The 24,360-nt window shown below is 35.5% G+C and overlaps 1 protein-coding gene across 1 annotated transcript in view; it reads right to left on the reverse strand.

Moving 5' to 3' along the window:
- LOC131050840 (protein TONSOKU) overlaps positions 1-24,360 on the reverse strand; it is a 157,045-nt gene that overhangs the window by 11,140 nt on the left and 121,545 nt on the right. The window contains exons 13-17 of the mRNA XM_057985133.2: positions 13,420-13,531; positions 13,118-13,222; positions 12,652-12,715; positions 12,388-12,511; positions 12,125-12,298 (exon numbers count right to left, since the gene is read on the reverse strand). Coding sequence (XP_057841116.2) covers positions 12,125-12,298; positions 12,388-12,511; positions 12,652-12,715; positions 13,118-13,222; positions 13,420-13,531 — 579 coding nt within the window. The remainder of the gene's footprint in view (positions 1-12,124; positions 12,299-12,387; positions 12,512-12,651; positions 12,716-13,117; positions 13,223-13,419; positions 13,532-24,360) is intronic.

Here is a 24,360-nt window from a genome sequence, read left to right on the forward strand (position 1 = left end):
TCATAACGAGGGTTGAGTTGGAAGACGTGATGAGGTGCCCCAAGTATCCTCTACCCTAGGCCCAACAACAAGAACTTATCCTTTGTGGCCTCATGTGGTCCTTAACCATCATCATGAGGTAGCGTACCTAGTGAGGGCTTTACACCATTCCCCTCCATCATATCAACCTCTCACCTCTTATGATTGATTCACTTCAGCAATAAGGTGCCTTTGCCCCTCATTCTAATACCTTAATGATTTTACTTCTTGTAATTGTGAGCCATGGTGGAGAAGAGGGGAAAGATTGCAGAGAGTGCCCTAGAAACCATCTCTTCCTAGACCCAAAGACTGTACCCTTTGTAGTCCTTTGGCCTCTATGGACTGTCCCACTTTGAGGTGGTGTATCTAGAAGAGTGTCCATACACTGTACCCCTCTCACAATACTCACACTTCCCCTTACCATGTTTAGAAATGTTGTAATAAATATTTATGTCCACTACAACATTAATTGTTAATTATATTTCTTAACAACATTATGTTGTATTATCATTTATGCAATGAATGTTATCAATATTGGTACAGTTTTAATGTCATCAACTTGACTAGTATTAAATTTAAGTTAATTATCCTTTATGTTTTCTTTTACTTTTTTGATCGGTAATAGGCTCTTTTTAAGGTGCTGAAAAACTATTGCTGTTCAAATCTGCAAACACACCAGACTAGCAAAAGTACCAATCCTGAGAGCCAAAAAGCCTAGCGAGGATTTGAACCTTGGTGGCAGTTTCACCAAGCAAGTGTTTTAACTGTTGTACTACATGGGTCACCCCAAACTTTATGTTTTCTTGTTATAATGATAAATTCAGATTTCTTTTACATTCTTATGTCTTATATGAATTTAAAATTAATTGTTAATGAATGGTTGTATTGGTTGTGTATTAATAACAATTTTATTTTTTTTAAACTATGCCCGGTAAACATTTTAACGTGACCGGTGACGCTAGCACAACATGTCTTCCGACTCCACGTGAACGCTTTTGACCCGGACATATGAACCGGTGAGGCCACAACTAAAGCACCTCATCCCCACACTTCACTTGTTCAAATCCACAAGCACAACGGTCCAACGAAGGCACAAGGCCTTGCGAGCACAATGGCCCAACAGAGATTTGAGTCTTGTTGGCCGCTTCACCAACAAAGTGTTTTAACCGCAACACTACATGTCCGAAGACAACTTTGTATTAATAACAATATTAATTTGTTTTATTATTATTAATTTTATAAAATTGTATTCATAGTATTGATTGTATTAACATTATTAAACAACATCAAATGATATTATTAGCAGCCCTTATATTCATACCCATAGAGTTCACAGTCAATGTGAATGCTGACCTCTTCTTTCTCCCATATTCTCCTCTCTTACGTTTTCCGTGTGTGTGTTGCTGGGCAAAGTTATTTAATATCTTTGATTGGCTATGACCCTTCCTGAAGGATATGACTCCCCCTTAGAGTCATGTCTTTTTTATTTAAATTTGTTATTCTTAACACAACCCAATGCATTGGTAGTATGATCGTTGCTTTTGTAATAAACTAGTTTGATATAGGTAATGCACATATTAAATAATTCTATTAATAATAATATATAATGTACATATTCATAATACCATATTATTAATAATAATAAATTGTATATAATACAACATTTATATTAATTGTAAATAATACAATAATTAGTAACCATTAAAGATATTTATCTTTTAATAGTAATAATGTACAAAAATAACTAAAGGAATCAATAGAATGGATATATCCATATATATTGAATACTAACATAATACAAGGTATATTACAACCCTAGCACTCAAAAGGTCCAAAAACCATAAAATCGCTTGTCAATTTGTCGAAATCGAAGATTGAGAAATTCTTTGCAATAAAATTTCAGAAAATTTCCATTTTCAAAAAGCTTTTGTTTTCGACAATTTTTTGTTTTTGGAAAGTTACTATTTCTAGAAAGCTTCTATTTTTGGAAATAGAAAGTTTTTAGAAACCTACTATTTTCAAAAAAAACTATTTTCGAAAAGTTTCTATTTTTCATAAATTCTTCATTTTTGAGGTCCTTTGAAGCCTTCTAAACCCTAAAAAGCAATCTTCACCGTTTTTCTCATAACTTAGTCATATGGAGTCGAAATTGGGAAAACAAGATATTGTTGGAAAGCTAGTTCAAAGGGCTATCCAATTCTGCAAGTGGATTAAATTCTACACCACTTTTGCGTACCAAGCCTCCAAAGTCAGCCTTCAGTTTCACACTTCTACAGTCATATCTTGTACATATGAACTCTATTTTTTGACTTCTACACATTGTCAAAAAGCTCTCAAAGTCAACTATTCAAATCAATTGTTAGATTTTCCAAATTTTTCTCTAAGTAAATTTTATTCAATATTTTGTGTTTTCACTTCATGGCTAATCACTTGGTCTTTTTGGCTCTTGGAAACTTTTTGTCTGGAGTGGATGGCTTCTCTTGGGTTGTCCTACATGTATTTGCAGCACTTTTCCCTAAATGGCATTTTGAGCATCTTTTTCATGCACTTCATTGGTTGTAAACACACTGAGAAAAAGTGTCACTCTTGGTGTATGGTTTTTGGGGATTTTGTACATTCTATTGTGCCTTATTTTGTACATGCACTATATTATAAAGTGCCATGGGGGGTTGTGTGGTGCCTTTTTTTTTCCATCACACCTTTGTCTGATGAGTGTCCCTCCATGACAACATCGAATCCTTATGATTCTTGTCTCATGCATGTGTGCATCAGTTGCACACCCTTTTTCAGTTGCAGGTACTTTCTTGAGCACATTAAGTTTCTCCTTCATGCACTTCATTGTGACACACAATTTCAATGGATCTCTCATGCCTCTCCCTTGTAGGCATTATGGGGAGGTTTCTACTATTGTTGCTAATGCTTCCTTGGATTCATCTTGGAGGTGACTTTCCATCTTTTGTTGTTGACCGCAGTTCTTCAAACTATTGGCATCTATATTTTCAACTAGCAATTTTCTCTTGCATGGTTGAGTAATATCATTGGGATCGCTTGAGCAGATTCATGTGCCATATGTATCATCGACTAACAAATGTTTTTTCCTTTGTTTGCCATCTGATTGTTTGAGTAGTGTTGTTGGGGGCACTCATGCAGATTGTTGTCGTCTTGATCATGATCATCATCTTTGTTTCAAAGGAGGTTCTTCATTTAGCACTATAGAAATTATCATTCGACAGTTGTCTACAACTTCTTTGTGCTTCAAGGATGTGCTTCACATTCCTATTCTTCCGAGACATTTTCTTGGATGCTTCTTAGTCCTTCACCCTTTTTTTAGCAGTTCATGCTCTTTTCATGCATTACATTTCTCGCTTTTGGAGAGGGGTTTTTTCCAATGTTACCCCAAGTTTCCGGGACGGGGACGACAAGGGACGACGGGACGCGTTTCCGGGACGACAAATTTTTTTGCCAAATTTGGGGACGGCAAAGGGGACAGCTATATAAAATATAGGAAAAATTTAAAATATATAGGAAATTTTCAAAATTCTAAATGTTCATATGAAAACATGGATAAAGCATGCATACATACATTATATTCATATGAAAACAATAAAACATGGATATAGCATGTGTATGATACTATGAACAGTTGAAGACATTTTAGAATGTAAATTTTGAACATACAACATTGTTAATACTCAATAGAAAATATGCAATTATGCATTCATAAATCAGAATTTCAATTAATTCACATTGTCAATATGCATATCATAATAGATATTAAAGAAATAACATACAAAATGTCAAAACAAAGAGGTTAAATTTTCCCTACTTCTATCGACACAGTTTCCCCCCATATTTTTCAACGGGGGTTTGGGGGCAATGCCCCCAAGGTGGGGTCAAGGGGCATCGCCCCTTGCGCGCTCTTTGTCGCAATACAGGGCGGGGTCGAGGGGCAGCACCCCGTGAGGCCAAAAAAACTTATTCTTTAATAAAGGCGTTGGGTGTTATTTTTCTATTAACTCGCCGAGTTTGGCGATTTTCTAATCTCTGTGTCAAAATGCCCAAAGGCTACACTGCTGCCATATAGTTTCATTGTCAAAATTATGAATTAAATTAATGTTATCTTTTAATTTTTTAATTTTTAATAACAATTTGAATTAATAAGGGGCCTATATTAGAAAAAAAAATTAAAAAATTGAAAATACAATTTTTTTTATTTTTTTAATATTTTTTAATGGCCTTAGATATGGGGGACGTTTGGCCGTCCCCGGGACAGATTGGGGACATCCCAGTCGTCCCCGAGACGTACGGACATCCCCCAGAGCTAGGGCAGGCGTCCCCCCGTTTCGGGGACGTCCCCTCAAAATACAGGGCAATTTGGGGACGGGGGGAAACGTCCCATGGCCGTCCCCAAGTCCCCGAAACGTCCCCGGGATGGGGACAGGGGTTTTCAGGTCAGGGATGCGTCCTCGGGTAACTCTGGTTTTTTCCCATGTGGTTTTTCTCCTTTTCTCCGCTTAGAGAGACTTCATTGGTTTGTACATGGGTATCTAATCAAGCCTTTTGTTGTCGGGACCCATTTTTGCATTCATGCATTTAGAATTTTTTACTCACCCTAAGTTTCACTTAAGGGGGATGTGTTAGAGCATATTTAGCTATTAGTTACTTTTTTACAACTAGTTATGCTTTTTTGCTTAAGTTCACTTAGGAGTGTTTATTTTAGATATGCATCTAGTTTAGCTAGAGTTGAGCTTTATTTAGCTCCTCATGTTTGCACTTTTATTCTCCTAAATTTAACTCTATGCTTTCTTTATAAGCACCTCATTGTACAGTTGTAATTCATTGTGTATGCTTTGCTTTTGAGTAATATAGGATTCGTTTGTGCAACTCTCTCTTGTGGAAGGCGTTCTTGTTTGTCGTTTGATCCTGTAGGCTTGTGTTGCAAAATTCAACAATTTGGGATTATATGAGCAAGAAATTAAGCCCACTGTGATGCGACAATGGAACACTATGAACACCTTGCTTCATATGGCAGCCTTTGCTCTCAATCCCAAATGGTATGCACCAAGACCTAGTAGGTTGCCTCCTTGTGATGATGAAGAGGTGAAAGAAGGGTTTATGAAGGCCCCTAGAAAAATGTATTCAATTAAGAAGTCAAGTTGACTTTGCACACAATGGCTTGCCTTTACTAACTCTCGTCCAACATTCGACAAACCAAAGGTGAGATAGATAGAGCTACATTAGCTCAAAGGGATCCCATTGGATGATGGACATGACATAGGAAAGATGCACCAAAGTTGAGGACACTTGTTGCTCACTTCCTTTTACAAGTAATATACTAACATAGTTTATTAATTACTGTCGAACATTTATTTAATCATAAAATTAAAAAACCGAATGTCCTAATTAGTAATTTATTTTTTGCCTCCTTTCACAAGTTGCTAGTTCCTTTACTACATAAAGGAATTGATCTACATACAACTTTATTCACTCTATCAAGAGGAATAGATTGACCTTTAGACGTGTAGAGAAACTGGAAATCATGCATAGTGCTTTGCGACCAAAGATCATCAAAACTTAGAGTATCGACAGCCTCCATCTTCTTACAAGATGTTGACCCAGAGGATGCCGCCCAAATTGATGAGGCTATATAGGAGGAATTGGTTGGAGCTCCATTAGATGAGTTAGCCCCTCATGGTGGCAATGACTCAAACTCTAATTTTGATGCAATGTTGGCAAATGCCGATTAGAGGCAGCCATCATACTTTCAATTACTATGTTTTACAATTTATGAAATTTGTGACTTTGTCATTTTGACATTTGTAGTGTAAAGTTGCAGCATTTGAGCATTTTAGTGCATGCAGTATTACTATTTTTCAATTTATATTATATGCACATTAAAATGAATTATGCAAGCAATTAAGTATTACTATTAATTTGTTCAACTCTCATGTGAACTCTATTGTTGTGTTTACTTTTGATTTTATAATGTATGTGTCAATATGATTACATTTGCAACTTTATCGTTATCATATGAAAATCTGAAATTTCCCTATATTTTTAAAATATATATATATAGGCATCCCCAAAATTGGCCTAAAAAATTCCCACCTCTGAAACATGTCCCCTGGTCCAGAAAACTTGGCAGAACAAAGAGAAGAAGCCCAAACTTGAGCAATCAAGCTCAAAGACGACATGATCACCACAAGAGTAATTAGAAAAGAAACCATCAAACCCACGGTTTCAAGTCTCATTGAGGCTTTGTTATAAAAAAAGCTATTGATATCAGCAACGTAAAAATATAGTTCCAACAAAGTTAAAGCTCAACAATTTCAAGGCCAACACGAAAGAGAAAACACAAATAAATTTTGCTCTTTCCATGAAACAAGTAATGTAACATCCCCAATCAGATAAACTTAGGAAATAGACAATTAAACTAATGCGTGGAAGGTGAAGTAATTGTAAAACACAAAATATAGATGCCAAACCCTACTAAATTTAATCCTGACCAGCATTGTAATTAGTTCATGGGATCAATTTAAAAAGTTGATTAGGAAACAATTTTATCCTGTTTTTCATAGAAAGGAAAAATGTATGGAATGGCAATGTTTGAAACAAGAAGATGGACTGTATGTAAAAATACACTACTGAATTTTGTTGAAGGGTTGTCCAAATGGAGAAAGATGTGCAAGATAAAGATGGATTGATGAAGTAACATTGGATGCCTTTCTATGTACCTTTAAGGCCCATGTTGAAATCAAAGCAAGTGGATGTCCATTAAGCATGTGCCCATTCTCACTATCTTGAGGTACATAGTTTCCCTTCCTCTCCAAGGATAAGTAGAGCTAAAGCCAACACAAAGAAGGTGAATTCAACAAGTACCAAGAAGTGTGCACTACATTATTACCATTTTGTTAAAGATGGTCATACAAACTCATCTTGTCAAAAATCATACCTTGAGAACCCTCATGAGTAAGATAAGAAAGGTAAAAGGATAGCTACGGAAATAAAAGATTATGAATGTATCTTGGAGGCGGATTCTAGAATTAATTGCACTACTAAAAAAGTTTGTTCAAGCAAGAAGCAATGGTTACCATCAAGATTCAAGGTAAGGGTGTGAAATTGGCACACTCAATTTATTCTTTTAAACAAGCTAACCTCATGTCTCAAGAATTGATTGGTATAGAAACTTATCAACATCTCATTCTTTACGCTTTGGGTTGGATGATGAAGGTGCTAATTTGCTTGTTAGTAGACAACCTATTAGAGTTTGTTGTTAATTCCAAGTTTGTTAATGAAATTGTTGTGGATGTTGATCCTTTGAGAGAAAATGGAATTATGTTGGCATCCATTACATGTCTATCCGCAAAATGGATTATGACCTAAGTGCAAACAAGTGCCGCATCATCAAGGATCGAAAAAACTTCATGTTGTTTGATGATAGGCAAGAAGGGGCAGCCTAGAGGGGTCATGAATCTTTATGGGAGAATGGTGTTGAGTGGAAACACAATAATTATTCTCTTGGAAAAAGGTAAAAACAAATGTTGAGAAAGTTCCTTCGTGTTCAAGCATCCTAACATTATCACATCATTTCAATTGTTGAAGACAAAGGTTTTCCAAATTTTGATCTTAATTTAACTATTCAAGGTGAAATGGGACTCATGTGATCAGTTAAGCATCCTTCTCTTAATAAGTCTTCATAGCTTTTGCGAACCAATATCCTTTATATTAGAATGTATAATTTGTAAAATGAACTATTTAACTTCATGGCAACAAGTGCAAAATATATTATTTTATTGTGAATGATTGAATTATACAACAAATGTTTTTACTAGGTTTTTTCAAAAAAAGGGTTTCCCAAGGTGAATTCTCTTATTATATTGTGAGAATGTTGTTTTTTCTTTATATTGTATCTAAGACTCAATATTGCTTCTTCTACATATGTTTATTGGTATTATTTATTGTAATGTCCCCTACCTGATCTATTTCAACATATTAGAATTGATTGATATTCTTCAATTAGTTATTAACAAGTGCTTATCTATTTTCCTCATTAGATGATTAATATCATTATTAATATAGATATCAGATCCTGTTACTACTTCAGTTTTAAGGGAGAAGGGTTTACGTATGTTACCAAAGCGCTTAGAGACCAACTATAATAGGTTCCCTCAAAGTTTATAGATCCAAGCCCTTACCTATCTTGGGTCTATACCCTCAAGGCTTATGGGTCGCTGATCCCCACCCTATCTTGGGACTTATACTATTGCTTGGATTTACACTGCCCCTCTTTGGAACATCTCATCCCCATCTTCTTAAATACTGACAGTAATAACATGATTTAGACTATAAGTACACTAACTTCTCATGTATCATAAATATATATGAAATTAAGTATGACTGTCATACATATTGCAGTTTATAACAATATTGTTACTAGATTCTGGATATCAACTTTATCAAGCTTCATGTACTAAGCATACATATTAAGCACATCTCCATGCATACCACCAAGAACACAAATGTTACTGCCTATAACTTGATAACAATTCTGATCTGATCTGATCAATGGTGATGTCACTAGATGCTTTTGATTCCTTCCCTTTATATCTCTCAATTTGAGGAAAAGGTCACACTTCTTCATCATGTATGCCCTTTGGCAAGAGACATACCCTTTCACCATTAGCACCCTTTGAAAGAGTGCATCTCTTCATTATTTCTACCCTTTGAAAGGGACACAGCCTTTCATAATCAAATCTGCACTTATTATTTAAATCAGATCTGCACTTCTCATTCCCAAATTATCCCCCCCTCTCAAATGAGGTTTTCTTCTCCCTTTTATATCTCATTGTTGAGGGAGTCACGACTTTTCCTTTCATGTCTATTGACTTTTCATTAACTTAATTAATTTTTAATTAATCATATTTAATTATATTATTTTATATTTTAATTTAATGTTTTAATTTTATTATTAAATTCTATTTCAAAGTAGGGACATTACACAGACATTATACTTTAGTACATGCAATGTCTAATATGGTAATATCGCTTAAAGAGATATGGTTGCTATTTCAGACGGAGAATTATAATCTTGCAGCATTCTAATGTTATACTGATAAGGCTACAGTGCAAAGAACGATCTCATAATGGCTGCCTTTGAAATCATACCCGATGCACTCATTCAAATTTGCATCTTACTACTTTTCATACCAACTGCATAAGATAATCTTCTTCTTCGTATGATCTTCTTGTGATGATTATATTCCTCCTCTCGGTTCTTCAAACTGTGATAGGAAACAGTATATAAAACTATCCAATATATTATATCCCTGAAAGAGATACCAATTCCACCATTAAATATCCTTGGGTATCGAAAGGTTGTATCTTATCAGGAGTAGAAGTATCCTTTGTCAAGGATTAATTAATATTTCTTAATATCGTACCTCTTCATGACTACTCGTTTAGTCTTCCATTATGGCTGTTGTCTAATTGATCCCTGTTATCAACTTATCCTTAACGGTGTTTCTTATAATCGTAGTCTTATAACTAGTGATGTTCGATGCTAATCTGAATCTATTTATGTTCTCAAACCGCACCTCCTTAGCCACGTAAGATTGGTAGAATCATTGACATTATCGATTAGCTATCTCTAACCATCTGCCATATCATATCTTTGAATCGTAACCTACTAATCTTCGTCCATCACTGTGTATGATCGATACCTAAGAGATCTTCATGAGTTTCTGTATTAATTATAGTGATTGATGTTGATAAAACGTTATCTAATAACTTCTTTAATTATCTCCAAAGACTGCTACCAGATAATCATCGATTGCTATCAGTGTGATTATTATATATGACATCGAACTCTTTCATGATCATTTGTAACACAGTAATTACTTGATTAATATAATCAAGTATTTGATTAACTAGACAATGGGTTTGATAAAGTCCTTAATCAGTATTCTTTTGATGTCTCCCTTCAATTGGTGCTAAGTGATGACTAGTTTTGATTATATTACTGAATATCACTGTCTTTTGTGAGGGGACAACTCTGACACCAGCAGTTTACTTATATTTAGTTTAATAATTAACTTTATTTATTGATTAGGATGATTGCTATTCTATTTTATATTATTTTTATTGAATAGTTTTTCTGAATTTAATTTATTATTATATTTGTTTTCTAATTACTTTGTTATTTTGTCAATAATATAACATTGCAAAATTTATAATATTATTTGATAAATATGAAATTAATATTAATATTTAATAAATATAAATTATATATTATATCTTTATATATAAATATTAATTAAATAATAATATTTAATAAATTTCAAATAATTATTATACTAATTAAAAAATAATTATTTCAATTAGGCTTTATATATATAATCTTCAGAGAGGGGACATGACATTTATCTACAGGGTGTGTGCCATCTTGTAATTCAACCTTCACAAATGTCATACCCTAAAGCATCGTCTACCCTTGGTAATTGCTCTAGTCTCGTTACTCACCCACAAGGCATATTTGTTTTCCTTTGGCATATGTTCTAAAAATCATTCACATTTTTTCTACGAAGGTAGAAAAAATAATATGAAAAAAATGCAAAGAGGGCAAATAATTGTGAAAAAATCAGAAATCTGGAAAACAGTGAAAATCTTCAGAAGCAAAAAAAAAAAAGGGTAAAACTACAATACCAAACATTTTGTGTTATACCTATAATATTTGTATCCAGCATATTTGCCAAAGACATGGCAGAGATACTTGATAAATTTCATGTGATATCCACATCAGCATAGTCACATCCAATCCATACCCCAACAGACATTAACATCTTTATCCACATCTTCGGACATGTAGTGTTGCGGTTAAAACACGTCGTTGGTGAAGCGGCCACCAAGGTTCAAATCCCTGCTGGGCCACTGTGCTCGCAAGGCCTTGTGCCTTCGCTGGGTCGTTGTGCTCACGGATTTGAACAAGTGTGGGGATGAGGTCCCCCGTTTGTGACCTCACTGGTTCATAGCTCCAGGTCAAAAGCGTTCACGTGGAGCCGGAGGGTGTGTTGTGCCAACGTCACCAGTCACGTTAAAAAGTTTACCAGGCATAGCTTTAAAAAAAAAAAAAAAATCTTTGTCCACTATAGATACCATTAATGGCTAATTAAGTTGGGGTTCAATGTTGTCGTATAAATTGTACACATGCGGTTAAAAGCTACAATACCCGGGGACGCGTCCCCAGTATTTTTTTCAGGTATCCCCGTCCCGGGGACAAGGGACTCCTAGGGGACGTCCCCATAAATTCTGCATATTGACATTGAATTTTGACAATAAATTCTATAACCAATTTGACTTTGACTCTCAATTTTACACAAATTTGGCATAACTCTGCTAGTTCTTATATGTTAAGGCTCTATAATGTATATGTGCATGCTTTATCCATGCTTTCATATGAATATTTTAAATTTCCCTATATATTTTAATTTTTCCTATTTTTATATAGCCGTCCACAAATTGGAAAAAAAAAATCACCGTCCCGGAAACCCATACCCCCGTTCTCTACCGTCCCCGTCCTGGAAACTCGGGGTAACATAGGTTAAAAGTTTCAGTAGTGCAACTGAAAAAATTGCATAATAGCAACCATAAAATATTTTTTCTTCGACTTTTGGCCTTTATCAATAGTGTCCTCAAGTGTTGTTCAATGGTTCAAAGAGGCATCCATAGTGTTTCTTTATCATATTACTGGATATCCTTAGTCTATCATGAAGATGCACTAGTAAATATTTAAAATCTTATCCTGAAAATATAATTTCTGTTTATATGTCCTGATAACCTAAATGACAAAGACACAAAAAGAAGAAAAATTACTAGTTATTGGCGCTTTTGAGGGAAAATAATGCAGTGTGTTTTTTAATTTGGACCCAAAAACTTCCTTTAACAAGTTTGAGCATCTTTTCCAATATGCATATTTGCATATCGTGAAAGGTTCGGTAAGATATTTAAAATCCATATACACAAAAAATATGTTCAGTAAAAGTTCTTGAGCAACCAATAATTAGAGAAGGAAATATTGCCTGAATTGCATGGGAAGGTGAAATAGACTAACCCTTTCCTCAAGTGGATTCCCACTCAAATTCAACTGAAGAAGGCCTTCATGTAAACTGAGGTCATTGAAAAGTTTTTCTCCACCATGAAGACCAATCCCACAAAAAGACATATCAAGCACTGTAACTGCCATTGCTCGTTCTGCCAAGGTTTCACTTAATTTTAAAGCTCCATCCTGCAAGACAGCATTAAATTCAGCAATATTAGAAACCTAATTCTTTACCAGTTATTTTACTTTGTCAAATAAAAAATTGCTTATCTCACCTTTCCAATGTTTGTGCCTTGAATCACCAGTGAAGCAATACTAGATGATGTTTGAAGAAGGTGGCAAAGGCTATCTATTGAAGTTTTATTCAACTCCACATTTGTCAAGTCAAGATCTGAAAAACTAAACACATGCATTTGCACATGTAAATGGTAAAAATGGAACATCTGTCCGAATGAATTTATCATATAAAGATCTAATTTGAACCTACAGTTTATGCTTTATCACCTGTAAAGATTCAATTATAATACACATAAAGATACCTTTCTAGCTTAGACAGCTTCTTCAGCAGATCTGATATGCAATTTCCATAAATGTGATTTTTACCTGCAGGATTCCAAAGCATTTTAAATTCATTGAGGCCATGTTCACCATTATTATTACTAGCAGCTAAATGACTGTTCTAAAAATATCATTTGGAATACACAGATACAAGCTACAATCAATATAAAACTGTCTAATATATTCAATGAGTTGTGTAAGATTCAACAAAAATAATTAGTTCAAGAAGAAAACTATTTTAAGCCCAAAACCCAATATACTAGAAATGTACTTGAAAAGCAATCATGCACTGGAAGTTTACTTCAGCATCAAGAAATGCACTAAAATAAAAAATGAAACTGAAACCTTATCCCTTGAATTAAAAAGTTACATGCAAAATTAGAGAAATAGTTTTTAAAAGTTCAGCCTGAATTAAATTGTGGAAATGATTTCAAAAGCAATATTTACCAATTGATAGTTTGACAAGTCCTGACTCCAAAGGCAATGCACTGGAAATCCTATGAACGGTTCTGCTGGTGAGAGAGCAACCCTCCAAATTCAAAATTGCCAAAGCTAGATAATAAGGAGGGAACCAACAAATTATTCTATATTTTCTATAAAGCTTGCTACTGAAATATGAATAACCAGTTTTTTGTGCTTTCCTATTAGCAAAATAAAAATAAAGAATCTCAAATATTATGTGCTTACAAACAAGAAACAATGGCCTGAGTTGATAATATAAACAAAGAAAATGAAAAGCTTTTCTTTACCTTTGCAATCTTCAATAATGGTGGCAAGATGGCGAGCAGAGGCATCTGTCAAGCGATTTCCAGCTAAGTTCAACACTTCAAGTCGAGATAAAGAAACAGGGCATTGGCAAATCTGTTGTAATGCACAAAATGATGCCATACACAATGTTTCAAACTTACTTTTGTAAAACTGTATGCAATCACTCCATAGAAAACAAAAGCTCTGCCCTTGCTCAGCTTGACCCCAAGAAAATGTGTCTAGTATAATTGGTTGTACAAATAATTTATGAAGCACTCCACATTTTGTGTAAAGCAAAAAGCTCTCATTTTGGTATGGGTTCTATACTTTTACAACAACACAAGAAATCAAGGGAACATTACACATGCTGCCATAATCTGTATCGCACAACACAATTGATTTAATCCTAAAAATAAACAAATATTGGACTGACTATAGTTACATCAGAAATAACACCATGAAACAAAAATGATTATTGGTAGATAAGAAGACACACAAGAGCAGAAAGAGTATAGTTTAGCACTAAAATATGAAATAAATAGAGTCTACAGAATTGCTTAATCACAAACAAGAAAAACTTCAACCAAGTTATAAGTATTTGCAATTAGGCAAAAGGCTAGGCTACTGGTACGGCTAGGTTTTCACCTGAATCTGGGTATTATTCAAATCAGATTCAGATTCGAACTGGAATCCCTGTGGAATCGAACAGGGTTCCTACATTTGCCCTCTGAAACATATCCACAATTTCAACCATGAATCTTGACGTATTTGGAATGACGTGACGTTTTTTCCCCAATTCCATGGCGTTTTTTGACGAGTCAACGCCGAATGCGGATTTCAAGGTTTTTTTTCCACCTTTTAGAATGAAAACGGGTTAACCCTAAATCAAAATATACAGGTTTCTCTTCAGATTTTTCTGTGCTTCCGAGAAGAACAGACGCGAATTGCATGGAAGGCGACGCACGACGCAAGGAACAGACACGGGCAGCAAGGCAGGCACGACGGGAAGAGATACAACATGCAAGGAACAGACACGGGCAGCACGGTAAGAGCTCGATGCAAGGAACAGACGTGGGCAGCAAGGCAAACACGACGGAAAGAGACACGGAACACAAGTTTTTTGTTTTTCATCACAAATTTAAAAATTTTGTTACAAACTATAGTACTATTCTTAAGTTTTAGAATTTATATTTATTTTTTTATTTTTTGTTTATTAAATTAATAAATAATTTTATTTGTTTATTATTATAATAATTTTAGTTTATATCGATAAAAAACAAATAAAAAATTAGTTTATCATTTATGATTTATGGTTTAGGTTTATCAGTTTGTTTAGCAAGTTGGAATTTAATTGTGAAATATAATTTTATTAATTAATCAATGATTTATATTTATATAATAATAAAAGATAAATATTTAAATGTAATTTTAAAGTGAAAATGAAATTATTGATAATTATGTAAGTAAATACGTTTACTTTCATAATCATTAATAATTTCATTTTCACTTTAAAATTACATTTAAATATTTAACATTTATAATTTATTGTTTGATATTAAATTTTAATAATTATTTTTTAACTTGTTGTAAATAGCATAATGGCAACGATTGCTAACTCTACTCAACGGACTTTCAAAGCCGGCCCAAATTCACCTTTATGGAAATATGTCGAAATAATAGACCAAGTAAAAGGTGGTGGAACATTTAATTGGATATGCAAATTTTGTGATTTGAAAAAAACTAGCTCCTACAGCCATGTCAAAGCCCATTTTTGTGCCATTCCCCAACAAGGAATCAAACCATCTCCAGGAAAGGAAAGAAATGGGTTGCCACCTCAACATATAGCAGGATATATTAGAGAGTAAGAAGAAGCAGATGCAAGAGTTGGTAATGCCTCAAGCCATCCTTTATTGAGAGGAAGAGGAAGTAGATCAAAGAGGCCCCCTACTTCTCCATCTCATAGTAATTTTCCTAATATCATGGTAGAGAGCCACCCAATCTTGGGCACAATTGATGAAGAAGAACCTGTTATTGTGAAGAGAAGCAAGGGACCATTAGAGAGAGCATTTAAGAATGATGCTAGAGAGATTGCAAATCAATCCATTGGAAGATGTCTATATGCAAATAGTTTGTCATTTAATGTGGTACGATCACCATATTGGTAGGATATGTTGAGAAAGGTAAATGAGGCTCCACAAGGGTGCACAGGGCCAGGTTATGAGAAGGTGCGTAGCACCTTACTAGCAAAGGAGGTAAAAAGCATAGACAATGCATTGGCTCCCATTAGAAATTCGTGGAAACAAACAGGGGTGTCCATCATTTCTGATGGATGGAAGGATACCAAAAATCAGCCATTACTTAATGTAATTGCAATGTGCCCTAAAGGGGCAATGTGTTTTGAAGTTGTGGATTGTGAGGGACAAGTGAAGGATGCACAATTTATTGCTAACATCCTTATACAATGCATTCAGGATGTGGGACCTCAAAATGTTGTCCAAGTAATAACGGACAATGCAAAGAATTGTAGAGTTGCAGGTATGTTGATTGAGACACGGTTTGAACATATATATCGGACACCTTGTGCTGTCCACTCTCAAACTCATGCTACAAATGATCAAACAAATCTATGTTGAGGCTGAAGAGATCCAAATGTTCATCACAAACCATAGCATGTCACAGGCCATTTTCAGATCATTTTCACAGTTGGAGTTGCTAAAGGTAATTGAAACACTTCGATTTTAAAAATTTACATTTCACTTTAGTAATCACTAAATTATTTTTTTAATTTGATCATGTCTTCTTTGTATTTTAATTTTCATTTTTAATTTTTGAATAGGTTGTTGAGACTCGATTTGCATCCAACACAATTGTCTTGAGGCGACTTGTGAAGGTGCGAGAGCCACTTGCTAGCATGGTAATTAGTCAAAGTTGGTCTCTATGGAGGCAATCCAATAGTGGAAGGGCAACAAATGTAAAGCACATGATCCTAGATGACACTTGGTGGGAACGAGTGGAATATCTTTCGAGTTTCACTGAGCCCATCATGAGTATGATCCGTTAGATTGACATGGATCACCCATGCTTGGGAGAGGTATACGATGGCATTGACTCGATGATTGAGCAAATGAAAGTCATCATCAATGCAAAAGAGCAAGATCCCGAAGAAACTTTCTTCAAAGAGGTGTAGTCAATTTGTGTTGAGTGGTGGAAAAAAATAACCACCCCACTACATCTTCTTGCATTTGCAATGACTCCCAAATTTTATAGTGATGAAATGCTTGCTAAGCCATCAAGGGTACCACCATATAGAGATTCAAAAGTCAGTGAAGGGTTTAGGACAACACTTATTAAACTCTTCCCCGATTCCGAAATGGAGGATTTAATGACAAGTGAGTTTGCTCATTTTGTATTCCACTCTTCGTGACAAATATAAGAAGGATGCTCATGCTTGGTGGTACCTCAATGGCCATACATCACCACACCTTCAAACTCTTGCAACAAACTTTTATCGCAAGTAAGTTTCTTAATTTTTCATTTTTTTTGAGCGAAAGGCCATAGCCTATAATATATTAGTAATAAAATATGGATTACATAGGTATTACACTTTAAGATACTAATGAACAACCTACTAACTCTAGATAGATACAATCCAAAATGGACACCCACATTCTTTGGATGACCCAAGAAAACATGCTGAATAGAGAGTACAAAAATCAGCATGAACAGAGGAAGTAAGACAATATAACCTTTCCCCCATACAATTTTGTTTCAAAAAAACTATACATAATGCCCAGTTGATAATCACCACCGAGAACATGAACTTGCAGAAGGTAAATCACTATCCCTAACTTGTCGACTGGAAATCCCAATAAACTTGGCAAATTTTGGATGCTATATTGTTCTTGATTCCTAAGAGTAAGTTGCTTCGCTTGGAAGTGGGAAGGAGGTCGGACGTCCATAGGGGTTGAACATTGCATACTCCCTCAAGACCCACAAAGCTGAAAACTTAGCCACTACTATTGACATCAATGGTTCTCCAATTGTCGTTGCACCCAGAAAAGAAAAGGTTGAGGGGAAGAACAACTTATGCCCAAAATGAAGGAGATGCAAACTACTATGGGGGTGGTATCAAATAGGAAATAATCCTTGTTCATAAAGCCTCCCCACCATATGTCCCCACTGAACATATCATACTTATCCAACTAGGAAATCAATTCTTCCCAAGAGGCAAAGGAGTGAACATAAGCTCCAATTAACAACTTTGTGAAATCCCTGGACTGAGTTAAATCCATAATCATAGTTGCAAATCTGGATGCCACAATATTTGGCAAAGCCAACGGATTTGAAGCACTCCGGTCTTTCCCAATAACAGTCCTTACCCCCCATGCGATTGTTCCACTTGATAGTGCAAATGTGTCTACCATGCTAATAGGGTGAACGAATGCAAACCGCATTGGTTTGTTGGGTCTCCCCTGCAAATGGATATGCAAAACCATCTACAACCGTAGTGAAGGGAAGCACAGTAGATCTCACCAATAACAAACAAAACTCACCACAAATCAACCCTGAAATGATGCAAAATTCAAGCTCGGCTAACACCTTCAGCTTATAAACAACTTGACTTGATTTGAAGAATTCGACAGCTGACTTGAAAGACCAGAAAAGCCAAATTATGGAAATGCACATCTTGTCTTTGGCTTCGTATTTCAAGAGCTTTCCCATGTGTAGAGTCCTATGTAATTCCATAGGCTCCTGTGACCAGACTGAAAGCCAAAGATTGGAATGACCTTCGTTTGTCATTTTTGTACTATGCAACGAACTCCACCCTGTATTCATAACTAATCAGCTATCTTTCCTTGAAGCTGCCAGTTCAATAGAATACATGTGAGGAATTATTATTCTAGTTTAATTGTAGGCTTATCCTAAGCTCATGTAAGCTTTCAAGTTGGAATTAAAAGATCCCTTCACAAACGTGCCGAAACTATCTTCATGTGATAGTCTTTTGCCACATAAGCTCCATTCACGATACACCATTATGATTTAAATAACAATCACTTAGTGTATGGAGGAAGATCTTTGAGTTGTATATTCATCCAGTGCGAAGTACTCCTTAATTGATTGCCATCATGATACCTGGTAGAAGGCATGTCCAGTTGTCTACTAAAAAACATTGCTAAAATCAATCGCACTTCGGCCTACGGATCCCCACACTGCCGTAGAAGAAGAAATTGAGGTAGCTCGTGCAAACTTTCTTATTAATGCACGCGTCCCCGTGGTTCACTGGGAAATACCCACGTGGAGGTGGACAAGCATTTTTTTTTCTTAAATCGTGTTAGTGGAGTTTATTTTTAGTCAGCGTATTTTTGGCTATGAATTTTTAATGAGCCGTTATCATCTGTGCTGTGCGAAATATACAGGGAAGGAAATTTGAATTATGAACTTAACAAAAATATTTTTTTGAAGCATGTGTGTGAGTTTTGAAGTGGTCAGTTTTGGTGCTGAAGATTTTTTTTAAGTTGAAGAAGTCACTTCCAATATGCTAGAATCCTCCTATTACGGAGGTTATGTACTAGTTGTGTGGCATAGCACAAAAGATACATTTAGAGCCTGTGAAGTTAAAATAGCAGTGATCGTGGAATTTTCTTAAGTATTAATTCATGATATTGGTCAAGTCTCTTTGGAAGTATTTGGTATGTAACAAAAATTATATCCCTTTTGGAAGTCTAGATGCATCTGTGTGTTTGCAGGAAACTTGACTTGAAATCCAGTCTTTGCTTAGGCTTTTGTTCTGAAAATTGTGTTTAATGGATGTTCAGCAGTTACAGATTTTATTTTATATTGGGGGACTTAATCTTTGAAGACAAATACACGGTTATGTGTGAAGTGGTTCTGAAGGATATGTCTTCTGAAATTGACATGTTGCAGAGTGCTGGAGTTTTATTATTATTATTTTGGTGCTTCAAATGACTGGGACAGAGAACGTTGTTGCTGGAGATATTCTCTGAATTATTGATTACTGCTTAAACGTTGTATTCATCACACTTGGTCCAGCAAGAAAACAGAGTTATTTTTGTTTGCCTTTATAACCGTTCGGAAGGGAGTTGGAACTCTCTTCTGAGTATTATCAGTTGGTGCTGAGTGGAGGGTTGGTGCTCTCCTGAAATTTGTTTACCTTGTAAACTGGGTTCGTGCCCATTTTGAGTTATTAAGGAAATTTTATGCCATGGTTTTTTACTCGAAGGGGTTTTCCACGAGAAAAAAGCACTTGTCTATATTAGTCTTTTGTGTATCATTTGGCTTTGTTCTTAAAATTTATTAAAATCTCCAATACTGATTTTTTGAATTTTGAATAGGATCATGTGTTTAAAATGTCAAAATGATAGAGTGATCCTGAGTTTTGCCTAAGTCTAGGGGTCGCTTTAGGGTTTTGATTTATTCTTGCTAAGTGTTGACCTTCTTGAGCGTTAACGTGTTTTAAACACGCATATCGGTGATTTTAAAGTGCCAAGGTGTTTTAAGACCGTTAGGAGTTGTTTTCTTGCTCCTAGGAAGTTATTCGAGTTGATTTTGCACTTTATCCCGATAGGTTTCCTTGTTTTTCGCTCAAATTTTTAATGAATTTGCCTAAGTCCAGATGTGTTTTATCAAGTTTTAGAGTTTTCTACTGATTTTGAGTGGTTAAAATGCCAAATTCCTAAGGGAAATCCATATTCCAAGGGTTGGAAGGTCAAATTCCATGCTAGAGGTGCTTTTCCCCTCATATACCAGACTACCCACCCTTTTCCCCCACTCAAAATCCACATCACACATGGGTTTCCCCTGAAATCCATACTGGTTATGATTTTCCACCACTGTTTATCCATGCCTGGGTCGATTTTCCCCTGGAAGTGCTAAAATTTGGCTAAGTGTCAGAATTTTTTCAGACTGTCATCGATTTTCCACCAGGAGTACGGACTATAGTGCGCACAACATTGAGGATGATTCCATACCCAAGTCGATTTTCCACTGAGAGCAATATGATGAATTTTGAGTCCGGATTTTCATCCAGACTGAGGTCGAGATTCCACCAGGGAGTATTTTTTGCAAATGAAGTGAATTTTTGTGTGGATTCTTTATCCATGCCCAAGTTGATTTTCCCCTGGCCTATTTTATGTGCAAGTTTGATGAAATTTTGTTGGGATTTTTATCCCAACATGGGGTGAATTTCCTCCAAGAGCATTTTAATGATTTTTAATGAGTTTTTATTGGGATTTTTATCCCAACATGGGGCGATTTTCCCCCAAGGGTTAATTTTGATCTAAATTTTGGAATATTTTAAATAAATTGACCCCAAATTTAGTTGTTTTTACAAGCATTGACGATTATTTAAAAATTAAAAACAATTATTTAATGACTTGCAATGTTTTAAAAAATTAAAAAATATTATTTCCCAAGCAAGTTGATTTTTCCAACACAAGTGTTAAAGTGCAAATGTTTTATCCCACATTGCTTGTGTGATGAAAACTCAAGGTGAAAACATGTTTAAAGAGAGGTGACCAGCATTAAAATATCATTATATTTGTTGAGTGTGATTGCTAAGTTGCTGATTTGGGTGATTTTCTCCAGCTGGGCAATTTTGGTGAAGTGTCTACTTGACACATTCGGAGCTGAAAGTTAGTTTTGTTGTTCATTTTCTGCCTATTCCCAGCTGGGCAATATTTCTTGGCAGCCATTTGAGCATGTTTTTTAGAGTAATTTTCAGATTTGGGAGGTGGCGCCATGGCTGAAGTTGGGCAATTTTATTTGGGAGGCTGATTCCTCCATATCTTGATGAATTTTGGTGATATTTTTTAGTGTTAAGGGGCTGCCATTATTTTCAGACCTTGCTGGGCGCAATTGCTAGGAGTGATTTGACCTCCATTGTTGGTTGGGAACACATTTTCAGAATTATTCTTCATTGCTCAGCTCATCCACACTAAGGCGATTTTGGTTAAGGGCTGTTTGGAGGAGTTTTCAGTGCATTTTCAAGGGCTGCCATTGTTGTTACAGTCTGAAACTCCATAGTTGCAGGTTGTCTTCAGACTGATTTTCATTTCCAACCACTTGCCAATTTGAAAAATTTTACTTGGGCGTCATTTTTTATGAGTTTTTTGGGCATTTGGTGGAGCTTCCATTGCTGATCTAAGTCTGAAACTCCATTTTCAGATTTGTCTTCAGACTTAGATATTTTTTAGCAACCCTTTGTTTGTGCCCAGATTTGACAAACTTCACTTTCGGAAGGTGAAATCCATCAAATACAAGTGTTTCCTATGACTACAAGTTTAAATGACTGATTTATTGAAGTTGCAGGTTGTCTTCAGACATTGGGCAGCCATTGTTGGACCTTGGAAGGGTGTCTTCAAACTTTAAGAACTAAAAATCAGACTTTTCCGCACCCTTTTCCAACCATTTTCAGAATTGTGGTATACTTATTGGCACTAATTTTGATTTTTTTTTAGTATACCAGGTTGTCTTCAAACTGAAACTTCATTTCCAGCCACATAGTTGCGCCCAGATGTGACCATTTCTGAGTTTTGAAGGTCAAAATAATTCAAATGCAAGCATGTGACATAGCTGTGACCACTTCTAGCCATTGATATTCATCATTTTCAGAGTGTCTTCAGACTTTCTCGAGCCATTTTCAGACTTTCAAAGGGTGTATTCAGACTTAAGAATCAGAAAATCAGACTTGAATACACCATTTTTTGAGAATTTTGAGACATTGGAGGGCGTATTCAAACTTTGTTCTCAGAAAATCAGACTTTTATTACAACATTGATATAAAAAATCAGTCACTTTCTCAGTGTTTTCAGACCTCCAAGTGATATTTCCAGACCTGGACATTCATTTTGTGCTCCAAATACTTGATTTTCTAAGTTTACATGGAGGTCTCCAGACTTAGCAATTATGATCAAACTTATCCTAAGTCTGAAAATTGGTTTTCTTGAGGAGAATTTTTCAAATTTCAATCCTGACCTTCATATTTTCCAAAGTTGGTGTTACAATTTTTTAAGACTACCTATCACATGTTGGGACAAATGTCAGGAACAAAGTCCTGATGGTGTCCGGATTTCCACTCCATGGAATGGTGATCCAATCAACACAAGATTTTCAAGGACAATGAGTTTGGATGAGGTTTGGATTTCCACTGCAGGACAGAATTACAAAGGAAGGAAGTTGTCCAGATAGGCATCAAATTTCCACCAAGTGAAGAATGGACAAGGATAATGCGGATGGTTTTGAGGAATGATCAGTCCATATGCGGTTAGATTTCCCACCAAGGTTGAAATCAAGTTTATCACATGGGTGTTTGATTCAATGCTTGTTTGTTTCGCAGGACTATTATGAGGAAAGGAAGTACGATGATCAGGGCTTGAGGTGAAGGAAGATCAATACTTCAAAGATTGGATGGGGATTTCCGGATAGAGATTCCAAAAGGCGAAGGTGAGGACTAGATCAATCATGAAGAAGACTTCACTTTGATGAAGAACAAATGAAGGAAAGCAAGCTCGAGAAATGAACACAAGGGATTTCACATCAAGAAATCCGGAACTACATCAAGGAATTTCAATATCAAAGTGCATCAATGAAGGAAATATTTCAAGATTCCAAGATTGGGAAATTTTCCAAACATAAGGAGGGAACAATTCATGGAATTCCTTAACATAAGGATGGAATGTAAAGTATCATAAGGGATTCCAAACATTGTGAAGATGAAGAATGTACAAGGCAAATTGGTTAAGTGTATAAGGCAAGCCGAGGTGGCATCCTAGTCACCACTCGTTCAATCAAAGGGTACCAAGCCAACATTCATTCAAGGAGGGAATAGGTGACACATGGCGCTACATCAAATATTATTTATCTTACCTACCCTCGTTTCTTATTGGCCAATGTAAAATGGTGGTTGTACAAACCCTAACTAGGGTTTTATCTTGTAATCTCGGTCGTTGATCTTGGGTCAATCTTGGCCATCCATGTTGTAAGAGACTCTATATATGCCTCCTTGTCTCTCATTTGTAAGAAAGAGTTTTTGTAGAATTGTTGATATATGTTGCAGCTATTTGAATCATAATCATTGTTCAATTGTTGGTGATTTTGCTCTTCAAGTGTTGTATTTGCATTCATGGTTCTCAATTCCTCCAAATTAGATTAGAATTTTAGTTTAGAATTTATTTTCATGTATGTTAGATTGAGTGAAAGATTTGTTGAATCCATTAGTGTGGAATCCTTAGTCCATACCACTAGCCTCTTGCCGCTGGTAAGTGCACCTTGTGTGGTCAACTGGAATTTTAAGTAAACTTAACTTCAACTATTACGCATCCCTTGACAAGCATCAACTTGGATGGTGTCAACGTTTGATGGTGATAACCTGAAAATCTTTAAGTATACCTCAGACGATTGCACTAAGCTTGTGTCAATACCTGATTGTGAGACCTTGCTTGGTTTGATTCCACTAGATCCATTCATCATTTCCTACATTCCTAGGCTTAGAATAGACTTCCTGAACCCTATTCCTTTTGCCCCCTTTTTTTAGTAAGAAGTAAATCCAGAGCCATATTGATAAATCTTAAGTTGTCAACACACCTATTCCCCATTATTCATGATAATCCAAACATTTGCTTAAGTCCCCAAGTGAACACAACAATTCACATCGACCATTGAGTTACCCACTCGTCAAGACCTGACATGTAGAAATCTTGGAATCATTTTAGTTGATCTCATTCTTAACATCTGAGGTGATTTTGTTCAAGAGAGGGTAAATTATCTTGGTAATTTATTTTGTTAAGTTATGTGCATAAAAAACACATCAACAGGGTCCTACTAGTATTTGACTTGTGATTAAAAGGAGAGAGACCATCTAAAACTAGTTTGGTCGTATTTCAACTTGGATAACATGATTTTGTTGAACTGTTTAAAATTGATTT

This window comes from Cryptomeria japonica, chromosome 11 (genome assembly GCF_030272615.1).
Source record: "Cryptomeria japonica chromosome 11, Sugi_1.0, whole genome shotgun sequence".
Lineage (NCBI taxonomy): Eukaryota > Viridiplantae > Streptophyta > Pinopsida > Cupressales > Cupressaceae > Cryptomeria > Cryptomeria japonica.